Here is a 15372-nt window from a genome sequence, read left to right on the forward strand (position 1 = left end):
TGCCAAGACCAGCGGCAGAGCGATGCCCAGGAGGTGCCCACCTCTGCAGGAGCCAGCAGAAAGCAGAAGTGCCCTTCCCAGGGCTCTGGTGCCCACCCTCAGACCTCAGAGCGCTGCTAACGCTCCTGTTTTTCCCTGCAATGCGAACAGTGGCATCCCTCTGGCCACGCAGGACCACTCCATGCCCCAGCACATCCTTCCAGGATGCTGCCATGGGGCAGAAAACCGAGTCTATCCCTCGGGGCTCGACCCCCAAGGGCTGAACAGGGGCACCCTGCCATGACGGAGCTTGGAGATGGAGTGAAAGGAGCAGCAATGTGAAGCAAGGTGACATAAACCCAGACACAGCTGCAGCAAAGGTGGCAGCGTCGGCGTTTTTATTAAACCCACCGGTTTAATTACCAACAGCCTGGTGCTCTCCAGTGCAGACACAGCCTCCGAGTCAGCCGCCAGAGAAAAGAAGCACAAGCATCCCTCCACTGATCCTCCTAACGAGCTGTTAAGCAATTATAATTAGCCAGCAAGGAGTCAATATTGCAAATCCCCTTCCACCACCACAAAAACGCAGCGCTGCCCACCAGGAAAAAAATACTGTGCTGCCCGCTGTGCTGCCCGCAGTAATGCGTTTGCTCCACGGCACCCGGGGGGAAACCCAGGCGGTGGGTGCTCACACGAGCCGGGTGACAGCCAAGTGACAGCAGATGACATTGACGGGGCTGAGGCGAATGGGGCTTGTGACCATCATGGGGATGCAGGCAGGGGTGCAGGATCAGTCCCCCGGACAGCCCTTCCCTGCCTCCTTCGGTCACTCTTGCCTGCTTAGATGACGATTTTACCTGCTGCCGGCTGAGAAAAGGGTTTTTGATTGGTCCCTGGGTCACTACCTCAAGGAACAGATGCCTCGCCGAGGGAACTAGAGGAGTAAGGGGATTTTTTTCCTACCTCCCCCAAACCCATTCGTTTCGTGCTGTTTACCCACTCTGTGACATCCCTCTCGGCTGGAGCAATGGAAATCGATGCTGAATCGCTCAGGGCTGGCGATGGAGCTGCCATGAGACCACTCAAGCTGACAAACACCCACCAGGAGTGGCAGCCCTGACACATCCACGCTCAACTCAGGGTCCCAAATCCCTCCTGTGCATCGACAGCACCCAGATCTCCCCCATCTTCCCCCAGCCCACACCTGACCGTGCATCCGTTGGCCTCCGGTCCCCATCTGCTCCAGCAACGTTTCATTTTCCACCAGTTCCAAAGTGAGCCAGGGCAGCTCCAGCCAGACCGTGCACCCATCCCTCCACCCTGCCCATTTGAACAGGGATGATGCTCACTCACAGGCCTCAGCACAAAGATTTCGCTTCCCGGGACACAGCCTCCGGAGGTGGTCACTTGTAGCCCGCGATGTGCCAGGAATTGGGCAGAATTCATTTCACCCTAAAAATATTTCAGTCTCCAACCTCCACGCTGCCCTGCAGACAGCCCGTGGGGTTCACCATTTCACCTGCCAGCTTTCCAACCTGTTTCAGCCAGCGTCTGGTTTATCTCCACCAGCGCCGGGTGCTTTTAACCTTTCCCTTATCTTTAATTTGGCAGCAAATTCGGCTGAGCTCTACCCCTTTGCAGAGACCATCCTCTCCTGCTTCGCCTCCCTCCCCGAAATCCTCCTGTGCATCACACTCGTGCAGTCCCCGCCGGTCAGCAGCTGGCTCCCACCCGTCTCCTCACCCAGCCGACATCCCTCGGTCCTGCCATTGCCAAGGCAACCAGCCACCGATACCTCGGGGTGGCTGCTCATCCCCTCCCAAAGAGCGGCTCCGGAGAGGCCTGGCCACGGCACAGAGCGGGGAAGGGATGGAGGGCAGACGCATGGCGGTGCTGGGAAGCATAAAGCTCTGCAAACACCAAGGCAAAAAGCTCCTGGTGCTTGGGAAAAGCTCGTACCGTGGGGTGTGGAAAGTGTTTCGCCCTCCCTGAGCGTCTCCAGACGTATAATGGCTACATCTTCGGAGCAGAGCGTTTTCCTAATAAAAAGCCAATATCCCTGCCCCGGCCCTCGCAGCCGTCACCTCCAGGCCAGGGGAAGCCGAATGCGATGGCAGCAGCCGAGAAGCGTGTCACCCACCGAAACGCCCTTTCGGGTAACCCCGCGGCACCTCCCAGCACAGCCACGGCCGCCCAAGCGCCCGCTGCCGGAGCGGTGCCGTGCCCGGCGCCGTCACGGGCTCGGAGGGCATCGAGCCAGCCAGCTGCGGGACAGGGCTCGTGCTGCCACGGCCGGTCCCGGCACGCCAGGACCCACCTGCTCCTCTCCCCCCCTCTGCCACGCTCCCTCAATCGTCTCTTTGATGCCGAAGCCAGCGGCACAGAGAGGGCTGTGACCGCGGCCGCACAGCTGGCGTCCGGCCGGGGCTGCGCTCGCCTCCCCGCATCCCTCCGAGCCCGGTGGATGCGGGCAGCGAGCAAAAGTCCCCTCTGCGCCAAATCCCCCGGGATGCGGTGCTGGATGAGCAGAGCTATGGGTCCTCCGATGCCCTCTCCGGAATGCTCTGAAAGCTGCTCGACTCCGTCGCAGCACAGCGAGGGCGGAAGAGAAATGCCATGGAGCAGAGGGACCTGCCGCCCCACCGCTTGGCCAGCCGGGCTTTGCAGAGGCCCCTTCCATGCGGATCCGCCTTTTCCCAGACACAGAGGAGGCAACTGGTGACCCTGGCTCGCTGCAGAGCATCAACAGCTCTGCAGTTAAAGCAGACTTCAAAAGAAACCCCGAGAGGAGGAAAACAGCACAGGAAATTAATTGACAGCAAATGCCCACATTAAAGGGGACTGAGAATAATATTTATAATCAGGTTGTTTTATGTCCCTCTTCATGTTTTTAAAAGGACTTAAGCTGCCAGGTCTTGGAAGAGCCTCCATGGCTGAGGAGCAGTGAAGGGACAGAGCGCTTTGCTCTCTTCTCCTTCCGCCATCACCGAGGTCCAGCGGGACCCGCTGACCCATCCCCACACAGACACACACATGCCGAAACCATCCCCTCTGCCCGGGGTCTGGGGTTTCCGCAGGGACCGGAGCGACAAACGCACCCACGACATCCTTTCCCTGGGGAGGGACCGTGCAGCTCCCAGGAGGGCAAAGCAAAGGGCAAAGCATCCCTAGAAATAAAGCCGCATCCCTGCTCCTGCCGTCGCACGCTCAGTGCTGGAAATCCTGGGGCTCGCAGGGCGAATCCCCAGGGATCTGCTCCCACCCTCACCCATCCCGCACACGAATATTTCAGGCAGAGGAAGCAGGACCCAGGGCCAAGCCCTTTTCCCTGGGTACGGGGTCAGATCCAGGCTCCCCCCACACCCTGCCTTACTGGTCACAGCTGCAGGCAAGAGGACCGGCTCTGGCACTGAGCTCCCCGCAGCCGAGCACAGCTCAGAGTCCCCACACGGTCACTCCAGCCCGCCGCAACCCTGGGGACAGATGGCCGGAGCACAGGCAGGATCAGGCCCAGGCACCCTGCCCCGTCCCACCGCTGAGGTGCATCACAGCCAGCCCTCAGCCCCCCCAAACAGGCAGCAAGCGGAGCTGCAGCAACCAGCAGCAGGAGGGCAGAGTTAAGGATAAATTACCCCAGTGTAACCCATTTGTTTTCACTCCACTATCAAGCCCTGCAATTCCCCACCTCCCCTGGCTTCAAGGGGCTTTTCTGGGGACCCCCCCAGATGCCAAGGGGACCAGGTCACGGCCAGGCTGGGGAGAGGTGCTGCTGCAGGGTGGTTCAAAGCCAGTTGTGCCTTTGAATAGCCAAATTTTTGCCTTTGTCTAACCCAAAGTACCATACTTTTCCCATACTTCTCCCCCATCACCTGCCAAAAAGCCCCGAGATGCCCACAGGCCCCCCCAGCCAAAGGACAGGGCTCGCTTGTCTGTCCATCCATCCGCCTCCTTTTCCATCCGGCTCGCTCTTGGCAGGTCCGGCGCGGTGACAAAGAGCCGATTCAGAGGAGCGGGGCACCTGAGAGGAGCAGGGCAAGGAGCCCAGGGCAAACCAGGCCACAGCCCGGCGCAGAAGACGAGGGCTGCGGGGCTTCCCGGCTGGAGAAACAGTCCCAATGACACCAAAACCAGCCTGTTCCCCTGCTCCAAACCTCCCTTGTCGGCAGCAGGGATGGGACCAGCCTTCCCCCGCACCGGAGCCCCGCACCAAGGGGGTGTCCGTCCAAGGAAAGTAGCCTCTTCTAGCAGGGACAGGAGAGCAGGGCAATGCCAAGAGAAAAAAAAGCAGCACCCAGCCTCCTCACAAACCCTGCTGCCCTTCGTCTTCAAAAGGCTCTTTCTCATTCTCTTCCCTATCTGCTCCCAGCATCCCTGACAAAAGGAATGAAACCCACAGCGGTTCACAGCGTTTCAGCATCCCAATTAAAATCAAAGTGCCGATCGCAACCGCTCTGTCCAAAAGAGACGCGTTATCCCCTGCAGTTCAGGGGAAATGCTGCTGCACATCATCCCAAACCTTCTCCCTCCTGCTCTCCCTGCGTGCAAGACCCCGAAGGACAGGTCCCCGGGGAGGGACAGGCAAGGACAAGGCTCTGCAGGCAGCGACGGGCTGAGCCAAACAAAGAGCATCCAACCCATCACTGCCTCTGGCTCACAGTATTTTGGGGAGCCCTCTGGACCATGGCAGAGGGGTGTCCCCTGCTCCCGCACATCAGCGGCTCTTCTTCCAGACAAAGTTCACGAGGACACACGCAGCCAGACCCAGGCAGCACCACGTCCTGCTGGTACCAAGAAGCCCGGCTGGGTTTTCCTCCCCAGACGGCCCCGCTTTAGCAGCGAGTTGCCTTTAGCATCCTCCAGCACGCATCCTGCGCTCCCCCAGTCGCAAAACTCTCCCAAAACCTGGCTCCCAGCACCACCGCTTGTTCAGCGTGGGCAATAGCCCCGTGTGCTAAATCACTGCCCCAGCGAGATGGCTGCCAGGGGAGCAGGACCAGCCCCACGCCCCTGCTAAGAGCCATTTTAGATTTTTACTGACATTTTTTTTCCCTTCTTCCTTTTCTTTCTTCTTTTTTTTCCTTTCCACCTGGCACGCCAGCATTTCCACCCCATTGCCTCTGAGCGGTTTCCAGCCGGGAGAACACCGTAATGGCCTCATTATTTCAGATGAGGAATCTGTGTGTTCAATTACGCAGAGAAGGGTAATTATCTACTTGTAGAAGATAAGAAAAGGGGGGTTATTTTACCAGGGACATAGCACCAGCGCAGTTCCCAGCGAAGTCTCCGGATGCTCCAGCTCCATCTGTGATCACCAGCTGGGCCGAGGGGACACGGGTACCCCCCAAATAATCCCCCCACACCTTCGCTGTGCTCCCCAACATGTGCAGACCCCACTGCCGCCACTTGGCCTGGTCCTCCCCACCTTACACCCTTCCAAGCCACCCAAAGCCTCGTGCCCTGCACCTTCAGCCTCCAGAAAGTACCTCTGCCAGGTGATACTTCATTTAATGAGTAATTAACCCTTTTTTTCCCATACATCCTCTGCCAGCTGACACAAGCCGGGCAGCACCCTTGGCAGCAGGCAGACAGGTTCTGGCTCACAGTGGCCAAAAAAAAAAAAAAAAAAAAAAAAAGAGTCATCTCTGAATCTCAGACACCTTTTGGTGCACAGACCCTTGCAGTGATGCTGAAGAGCCCTGCATCCTCCGCAGCTACCTCTCCCCCTTCAGGGACAGGTGTCCCCCTCATCCCTAAGGGATCTGGGACCAGGACACACCAGAGCTCCCTGGAGATCCCACAGCCCCACAGATCAGGTAGGAGAAAGTACACACGTGAGCCAGGAGGGCACGGTGACCCCCCCCCTCCCACTTGCTCACCCCAGCCCAGGGACACCCGCTAAGACCCTGGGAATATCGGGTACTGGCTGCTTTCCATCGGGAACACAATGCACACCAATGACTGTGCTCTGCCACCAGCTTGGAGGATGTCTCCTGCAAAAGCTGGGACGTGGAGAAAAGCAAACCCCATCCCCACCGTGACAGGACCCCCGTGGCCATGAGAAGCAAGCTTTTCCCCCCAGCATGGCTCAAAGGAGCTTCAACACAAGCGAGGTGACAGGGGAAAACATCACTGGGTAGAGGGGGGCTGCCCCAGAGCCCTCCCACAGCACAGCTCTGCCTTTCAGCTCTCTCCACGACTCAGCCCCAAACCCTTCCCTCTCCCCTCAAACTCTCGCACCAAGCTTTTTCTTGAATTTTTTTTTTCTCAGATATGTTTTTTTCTTTTTTTTTTACTCCATTCAATATTTTTTCCAACTAAAACAGCTCCCTGGCTCTCCCACTCTGGCGCTCTGCTGGGTCGCAGCAGCAGGTCTAGGGTCCATCTATGTGTGACCGAATCCCTTCCCCAGCCTCCACCCAACCCCTCTCCATCACCACGCTTCCAAAAAGGCTCAGCGGGACCTAAACTCCAGCTTTGCCACACGTTCAACCAGGTTTTAGGCACCGATGGGAAAATCCCAGTGCAAGGAGCAGCATCTCCCTGGAGTCTGGTGCCAGACAGTGGAGGGGGCAGGATCCAGCCCCGGCGAGGTCCAGCTTCCCCTGGGGAAGCACCCACCTCGCCGCACCCTAGCCAGAGAAGATGCCCGTGCTCCCCATGGCATGGGGCGAATCCAAACCCCATCGCCGGACCAGTGGAAAACACTCTGGAGCGCTGCCCTTGCCTGGCACCTCCCAAGCCACGATCCCCCCACGCCATCCCCATCTCTTTCCCCACCTCCCGCAGACCCTCTTCTCCCCCAAAGCCGTGCGCTGATCACAGCCCCGGCTCACAGCCGTCCAGCCGTGCTGCAGGGTTTCCCCGCTGCGAGCCGGAGCGGGGCTGTGCATCTCCTCGCTGCTACAGCAAACCCTACGTCCCCCCTCAAAGCACCCTGAGGGGCAGGCTGGGATGCAGGGCACGTAGGGAGGAGGTAAGGGAGAGCAGGAATAGGCACCCACCGGGTTCAGCACCCGAAAACACACTCAGGGAAGGCACCGGCACACAGGCATTGCTCTGTTCACCCTCCCCAGATGAAGCCACGGAGGAAAACCTCATCTCGCTCTCACACCGCTGCATCCCGACACCCAGAGGGACCCCAATCCGCAGTTTTCACAGCCAGCCATCCGCAGGGCCAGCGATCCCACACCATCTACCCCCCTGCCCGAGGCTGCCGGCCCCGAAAGAGGAAGGACTCGGCCCTCCTTAACACCAGGATAATTGCAGAGACACAGGGCAGCCGCTTGCGGTTAGACTTCTGTAACTTGTGGCTTTTCCATTAAGCACGACCCTGCAGCGGAGAAAAGAAAACAAGCGGCGCAGCCTCCCCATAACCCCTCCTTTGAGGCGATGCACAAGCAGCCTCATTTCCTGCTTCTCGTATTAGCATTATCCCGATTTTACCATAAGGCCCAAAAATTTGCAGGATCATGCTGCTGCTATGGTCGGAAACTTTGGGTTTGCCAGCTGAGAGGCTTCACCGGTCTCCAGAACTGCTCTGACCCGCTCAGGAAAGTCATTTCTTGCCTAAATAAGCAGTAACGCTCATTTCTTTCTTATTTTTTTTAGGACAAAAACCGCTAGGCGAGTTCAGTCCGACCAGAAATGTTACAGCTCAAGTTTCACCCGGCAAATATTTTGTGCAGTTTTATGCCACCCGAGCAGCCCAGCGAGGTCTGCAAGGGTAAAGCTGGGAGTAATTAACCACAAAGCCGAAGCATAGGGCAAGTGCTAGCACCTGTCCCTCCGGATTAGCCCTGCCGGAGCATCCTGGATTGCATCCCTGGGTGCAAGCCGAGGGTTGGAGGAGGATGGATTTTTTTTTTTTTTTCCGATAAAGAAGGACGTGCTGAGAAAGTGTTGGGAAAGGATGGGAGGGTTTGGGTTTGCCCCTTCCAGGCAGCAGCGAGTGGCTATAAATGGCCTTCTTTGTCATCACAGCCAAAGTGGCGGGCGGAAAAATGAGGACGGAGCCACTCGAGGCTGGGGGAGGGGGGGCGGGAATGAAACCCCCCCGACCGGTTTGGGGTCCCTCCTGGGTCTCCTCCGGTCACCCCGCTCCCTGACGGTGCAACACCGGGGTGCGGTGCCGAGGTGCCCGTGGCAGGGTCCCGCTCTCCCCAAACCCACCTGGGCGGTGCGGGATGGAAAGCCGCCATTGGGCCGGGGGGGGGGGTCCCCACTCTGCGGGTGCTGGGTGGGAGCGGGGCCGGCGGGAGGGGGGCGTATGCTCTAGAAGCCCAGCGTGGTGGGGGGCACCCACCACCCTTTACGGGGCGACCCCAAACCCCACCGAGGCCTCGCACCGAGGGGTGATGGGGGTCGGGGGGGGACCCCCGGTGCTGTCCCCGGTTGGGGAGGGATGTCGCCCGCCCGCCCCCCCCTCCAGTTACCTCTGCCGTAGGCGAAGGGGAGGCGCAGGGCGCGGCCCTGGCGCACCAGGCTGATGTGGAGGTAGGTGAACCAGACGGCGAAGGTGAGCAGCACCAGCAGCAGCAGCAGCTTCAGCTGCTTCCGGAGCTTCTTCACCGGGAGCCGCGGCATCCTGCCGCCCGCATCGCCCCCGCCGCCGCCGCCGCCGGCCTAGCCCCGGCCCATCGGGCCCCCCGCCCGCCCGAGCCCGCTCGTTACGGGCCGGCTGCGAGGGCAGCGGGGCGGCGGCGCGGCTCGGCGCGGTGACCCCCGGCCGCCCGGTGCATCGCCGCCGCCCCGTCGCGCCGGCACCCGCGGGTGGGGGAATGAATGAGCGGGGCCGCGGCGGGATGAAGGCGGGGGGGGTTAGTGCGGGGCGGTGCTGCCGCCACGCCCCCTCGGCCCGAGCGACGGCACCGCCGGCCAATCGCGAGACGCCCAGCGCGGGACCACCGCCAATGGGTGGCCCGCGGGGGAGGAGCCCGCGGAGGCGCCGCGCGTCTCCACGCCAACGGGCCGGCATCCCCGCGAGGCGCCGCGGGAGAGGCCATGGGGAGCGCGGCGGGGGACAGACACACACACACGACTGGTGACCGTGTCCCCGTTCACGTCCCTGTCCCTGTCCCTGTCCCTGCGCGGCGGCGGGGCGGGAGAGGAAGGGCTCTCCGCGCCGCTGGGCCCGGCGGGGCCGGCGGGACCGGTGACGCGGGCCTCGGCGGGGCCGCCCCCCGACCCCTCCCCCCCCCGGCGGGGATGGTACGTTCCCGCGCGGCCGCGGCAGGGGCTGCGGGGCCCGATTCCGTCCGCGGGGGGGAGCGGGATCCCCCTCACTGGTGCGAGGATCCCCCCGGCCCCCCCTCGCCGGGTGCAGGGATCCCACGGGCTCGGATGCAGGCATCCCTGGGATCCCCCCTCCCTGGGTGCAGGGATCCCATAGGGGCGAGTGGTGGGGTCCCCCTGATCCCCACTTGCTGGGTACAGGGATCGCACTGGGGCTGAGATCCCCCGGATCCCCCTCGCTGGGTGCACGGGATCCCACGGGGGCTGGGATACCCCTCGCTGGGTGCAGGGATTCCCCTCGCTGGGTGCAGCGATCCCACAGGGGCTGGGATCCCCCGGATCCCCCTCGCTGGATGCAGCGATCCCACAGGGGCTGGGATCCCCCGGATCCCCCTCGCTGGATGCACGGGATCCCACGGGGGCTGGGATCCCCGGGATCCCCCTTGCTGGATGCACAGGATCCCACGGGGGCTGGAATCCCCGGGATCCCCCTCACTGGGTGCAGTGACCCCCGGGGCCGAGGCCACTTCTGCCAGCAGGGCCGTCTGGAAGAAGGAGGGCTGTAGCTCACCCCGTGCAAAGCCTAACAGTAATTAGCAGCAAGACGTAATTACACTGACAGCAACCAAGGCCTTGCTGATGGAGGGTTACAGGCTGCACCACCTTGAAGGAGCCGCTCACCAGGGCTACTCCTCGGGGCTGCAGGGGCTCAGCCAGGCTGAGACCGGCCACAACTCACTTCACCGATGCACAGGCTGGTTTTTCCCGCTGCAGCACAGTGGCGAAAACATCAGGGCGCTTTTTTTTGTCTCCTTTCCCGCCCCACAAGTTGAGGCAGCAGCTCCTCCTTGCTGCGGCTCGGAGCTGGGACAAAAACACACAAGAAATCAGTTATTGGAGAAAAAAAGTACATTCCCAGCTGAGAAAACTAGAGGGCACCAGTGCTCTGGGTTTCGTTTCCCTGCGCTCCCCTCCCTTAAGGATGTGGAAGGTTAATTAGACGGTAATTAAGCCCAATTTAGACAAACAGGCGGGGAAAGCTGCAGTGGGAAGCTCGGTCCATGTTAGGAAGCAAACAGGCACTGAGCCCTGCAGCGGGCTGGGGTGGCCAGGGGCTGGCAGGGCTGCCCCAGCCAGGAGGAGGAGGAGGAGGCCGGGAGGAAGGGGATCTCTGCACAAGGCTCTCCCAACCGATGTGGAAGACGCGCATCTGGGGAAATTAAGCCGTTATTTCCCCCATTTTTAGCACCTCTGCAGCAAAGGGAGCGGGAGGCCGCGGCTCAGGACATGGCTGTTTGCACAGCCTTCGGCCAAGGGACCGAGGTTCAACCTCTTCCCACCCTGCCAGCGGCCCTGGGGGGGGTCTGGGAGGTTTGGGAACACCGGTGGGACATCCCAAAAAAATTTGTGACTGGCCCGTAGTGACCAAGGAGAGAAGCTGGGACACAAAGTACAGAATTACAAAAGCAAATATTCATGCACAAGGGGTCCCAGCCCAACTGGGGCACCCCAAATGTGGCTTCACAGAGGATTCTCATACCCTTCGATCGGTCAGGTACAAGACGACTCGACTAATTACTAGCGCCTATGCTACCGATTACGAATTGTAGTCAAACTTCACAAAGCAACTCTAGTTTTGCGGTATTGCAAAGTCTCACTGATTATCCATTGAGCCAGATGTCCCTGGAGTCAGTCTTGCCGGACTGCTCTGTGATGCCAGATGATGCTGGGAGGGATTCCAAGATGTGTCAGAAGGGTTTAGGATGCTGGCATGATCTTGGTTGTCCCGGGGCATCCTTTAACTTTCATGGACAACTCGAAGCTTCTGAGAAGCAAAGTCCGTATTTCCAGGGCCAGGCTGCCCTTTTGTTTGTTTTACTTAAGCATGAACAATCCCAGAGTTGCCAATAAAATTTTGTTACCTCCTCATATTACAGTGTATAATCCGAATTAAGATGTATTAACAAAGTTAATACACTGTCATACTATAAAGACTGGTTGGTGTAACAGTGAGGGAGGGGAATTTTCATAAGGGGTCTGGTACCTTTGGGGACCGCAGGGAGCCGGCACGGTGCTTTTTGCAGGTCCCAAATGATGTCCCCAACAAGTGGCATCTTCTGGCCTCCCCCCATATTTGTGGGGGATGGAGTCAGAGCCGGGCTTGGGTCCCTCTGTGAGAGCAGGGTTTGCTCCTGACTGCTTTGACCCTGTAAAGGGCTGCCTGAGAGGTGACAGAGCTGGAGGGGATGAGCTCGCAGCCAGCCATCCCAGTGCTGCCTGAAGCCGCTCTCCCCCCACCCCAGCGGGATTTCGGGGATTTCACAGGCAGGCACAAGCCCAAGCCCTTCGCACGGCATCCTGCCTCCCCACGCCAGCTGTGCACTCAGCCCTGCCTTGACGAGGTTTCCGGGAAGAAACCCCCTCCAAAAAATTAAGGGAGCGGCAATCCGCACCCTGCCAAAGGGACAATAATCCCGGCCAGGGCTTCTTCTGCCAAAAGCCTTTCTCCTCGATGGAGCTAGAAACTTTAGGGGCCTTGAAGTTGTGTCCCGTTGGCCTTGACCGCTTCTGCTGAAAATCCAAACTGTGGGGAGCTGGGGTTTGAGGCTGACAGGGGGAGGCAAGGGGGGGTTCCCAGTGCTATGCGGCAGGGACCTTATTTAGAGTTTCTTCACCAAGCACCCCAAAACGCTCAGGGTTGACCCCAGATGGTCGCCCCAGGAGGGGACAAAGAAGGGGACAGAGAAAGGGGCAAGGAAAGAAGGGGGCACAGAAAAAGGGGGCAAGGTAAAAGGGGACAAGGAAAGAAGGGGGCAAAGGGAGGAAAGAAGAAGGGGTAAAGAAAAAGGGGCAAAGAAGAAAGAGATAAGGAAGAAGGGGGTAAAGAAAAAGGGGGCAAAGAAGAAAGAGATAAGGAAGAAGGGGGTAAAGAAAAAGGGGGCAAAGAAGGGGTAAAGAAAAGGGGGGTAAAGAAAATGGGGGTAAAGAAAAAGGGGGCAAAGAAGAAGGAGGCAAAGAAGGGGGTAAAGAAGAAGGGGGTAAAGAAAAAGGGGGCAAAGAAAGAAGGGGGAAGAAACAGGGTAAAGAAAGAGGGGCAACGAAGGGAACACAGAAAAAGAAAGCAAAAAGGGGGCAAAGAAGCGGACACGGAAGGAAGGGGACGAAGAAGGGGGCAAACACGGGGGGAAGACGGGGACAAGGGGGGGGACAAAGGAAGAAGGGGGGAGCCGGGCACAGGCGGCGGACGGCCCGTGCCGCCCCGGGGGGGGGGCGGGGAGCTCCTCCCCCCCCCAGAAGGGGAGCCCGGACGGGGCGGCCCCGACCCGCCCCATCCTCGGCCTCGGGGAAACGAAACCGCCGGCGGCCGATCGCTTCCCCCCGCCCGCCGCAGCCCCCCACACCGCTGGGATGGAGCGGTCGCGGCCGCTGGGGCCGGCGCTGCCGCCTTACGAGCCGCTGGCGGAGGGGCTGGACATGGAGGGGCTGCCGCGGAGCACCGTCGTGTCCGTGGAGCCGCCGCCGCCGCCCCCCCCCCGCGACCACCTGGCCTGGTCCCTCTGCACGACGCTCTACGCCAACGTCTGCTGCCTGGGCTTCATGGCGCTCGTCTTCTCCGTGAAGGTGGGGGGGGGGTACCGGGGGGGGGGGGGGAGCCCGGGCGTCGCCTGCACGGTGGGGTGGGGGGCGGCCCCGGGGACCCCACTGAGCCCCCAGCCCCAGGGAGACTCATGGAGCCCACAGACACCCCCCCCCAGGGAGCCCACAGAGCCCCCCCCCAAGCCCAGGGAGACCCGTGGACCCCCCAGAGCCCCCAAGCCCAGGGAGACCCGTGCACCCCCCAGAGCCCCCAAGCCCAGGGAGACCTGTGGACCCCACAGAGCCCCAGCCCTGGGATGCCCAAAGCACCCCACAGAGCTCCCAAGACAGGAGCCCCATGGACCCCACAGAGCCCCAAAGCCGAGGGTGCCCAATGGACCCCACAAAGCCCCCACTCCGTGGACCCCTGGCCCCACAGAGACCTGGCTGGAAGCTCTGGAGGAGGCAGGGGTTTGGGGCAGTTGGCACCCCAGAGTACCCCGGTGTTTCGCAGGGAGCTCAGCCTGGCATGGCGGCTCAGGCTTGCACAGCCCCTCCAGCACCTCTCCCACCCGGCTGCAGCCTGGAGCCCCCTGGGGTGTCCCCCTCCGCTGGCTCCCCCCAACCCCACTGACTCTCCCCTCTGCCTCCCCACAGTCCAGGGACCGCAAAGTCCTCGGCGACTACAGCGGGGCGCTCAGCTACGGCTCCACCGCCAAGTACCTGAACATCACCGCCCTGTTGCTCAACATCTTCCTCATCATCCTCGTCATCGCCCTGATCGCTAGTGGCACCATCGTCGTGGTGAACCTCTTCAACCAGGAGCATCAATCCTTGTTCGGCCCCACTTAGCCCTTCCCTTGTTCCGTGGGCAGAGCATCCCCCCTTACGTCTGCTAGGAGCCCCCGTCACCCCTCAGAGCTGGGGGTTGTCATCCATGCGGCCTCCCAGAGCCCGCTGGGGTCCTGTCCCCCTTTCCTCGCTGCTCAAAGCCCCTACGGAGCCCTCTCTGATGGCTGCCCTCGTTGGCCTCCCTGGAGACACCTCTCTTCTGGCAGCAGCTGAGCACCCAGGAACTGGCTGTAGCCAAGGAAAAGAGTGTGCTTTTCTGCTTGCTGTTTCGCTCTGATTTTGTAGCCCCAAGTGCCTCTAAGAATAATCCGAAGGAGAATTGCCTTGTTCGGAGAAAACCTGGCTCAAATAAAGGTTTCTTTCACTTTTGCCCTGGCTCGGTTTCATTTTGGCAGGGGGTGGTTTGGGGTTCCCCACCCTAGTTTGGCCAGCTGAGAAATGGCATCCACCCTCAGGATGTGCCTGAAGAGGGAAAATTGTCCCTTGGCATGGAGCATCACACAGATGATGAACCAGGCTCGGTGAACCCGGGTACCCATGGGGAAGAGGCATCCACACAGGATGCAAAGCGCTTGTAAGGCTCACCCCAAGGATGCGAGTAGCACCTCGTCTTTGCTGGGGTGTCACCAGGAGCACCCCCATCCTCACTGACCCTCAGGAGGGTGGTAGGAGCAAGCAGAGCTGAGAGCAAGCTGGTTTTGGGGGGGGGGGGAGGGTGCTGTGCAAAGGGCTCAAGCAAGATGAGCTCGAACATGACTCCGTGCAGGCATGCGGGGGGCAGTGGGGCCAGCAGAGGCTTCCAGAAGGAAGGGGAAGCTGTGGGTGGTGTGGCTCCATCCCAAATCGCCTTGCTGCAGGACAGAGCCGTACAACTCAGCCCTGAGACATGGGGCAGCGCTGGGACCGCCGGGTGATGGGGACACCAGCTAGGCAAGGCTGCTTTTGGGGTGAAGTGAGAAGGTGAAAACCCCCCCACCCCAAAGCTTTTTCAGCATTGTGCTGGTTTCGGCTGGGATAGAGTTAATCTTCTTCATAGTAGCTGGTATGGGGCTATGTTTTGGATTTGTGCTGGAAACTGTTGATAATTCAGGGATGTTTTTGGTACTGCTGAGCAGTGCTTATACAGAGTCAAGGCCTTTTCTGCCCCTCACCCCACCCCACCAGTGAGCAGGCTGGGGGTGCACAAGGAGCTGGGAGGGGACACAGCTGGGACAGATGACCCGAGGAATATTCCAGACCACAGGACGTCATGCTCAGCATATAAAGCTGGGGGAAGAAGAAGGAAGGGGGGGGATGTTCGGAGTGATGGCGTTTGTCTTCCCAAGTCACCGTTACGCATGATGGAGCCCTGCTTTCCTGGAGATGGCAGAACGCCTGCCTGCCCATGGGAAGTGGTAAATTACTTCCTTGTTTTGCTTTGCCTGCGTGCGCAGCTTTTGCTTTACCTATTAAACCGTCTTTATCTCAGCCCACGAGTTTTCTCACTTTTACCCTTCCAACTCTCTTCCCCCATCCCACCGGGGGGAGTGGGCAAGGGGCTGCGTGGTGCTTAGTTGCTGGCTGGGGGTTAAGCCACAGCAGTCCTTTCTGGCACCCAACACAGGGCTCGAAGGGTTGAAGATAACAGCAGCTTTGATTGGAATGTGCTGGATCGACTTTATACCTGTTACTGCTGTTTAGCTATTAATCGAGAGGCTCCTGTGCTTGCCATGGGGCTTGTTTGCCTCACTGTGT

General features: G+C 60.2%; 2 protein-coding genes across 3 annotated transcripts in view; one reads left to right on the plus strand and one right to left on the minus strand.

The window, feature by feature from the left end:
- Window positions 1–10054, minus strand: part of B4GALNT4 (beta-1,4-N-acetyl-galactosaminyltransferase 4) — a 31893-nt gene extending 21839 nt beyond the window's left edge. Inside the window, exon 1 of one of the 2 annotated variants that reach the window (XM_052811532.1) lies at window positions 9950–10054. Coding sequence is in view for 1 of the 2 variants with exons in the window: in XM_052811531.1 (XP_052667491.1) it covers window positions 8412–8562 (151 nt within the window). In the remaining variant the exon portion in view is untranslated. Of the gene's footprint in view, window positions 1–8411; window positions 8799–9949 lie in introns of those variants that run through there. The other variant, XM_052811531.1, reaches the window with a different exon arrangement.
- A 2496-nt stretch (window positions 10055–12550) lies between these two features.
- On the plus strand, window positions 12551–14007 carry LOC128152543 (dispanin subfamily A member 2b-like). The gene is made up of 2 exons (XM_052810902.1): window positions 12551–12831; window positions 13444–14007. Exons 1-2 carry the CDS (start codon window positions 12619–12621, stop codon window positions 13636–13638), a joined length of 408 nt encoding a protein of 135 aa, XP_052666862.1. The 5' UTR covers window positions 12551–12618; the 3' UTR covers window positions 13639–14007.
- Window positions 14008–15372: the final 1365 nt, after the last annotated feature.

Source organism: Harpia harpyja, chromosome 16 (assembly GCF_026419915.1).
Source record: "Harpia harpyja isolate bHarHar1 chromosome 16, bHarHar1 primary haplotype, whole genome shotgun sequence".
NCBI lineage: Eukaryota > Metazoa > Chordata > Aves > Accipitriformes > Accipitridae > Harpia > Harpia harpyja.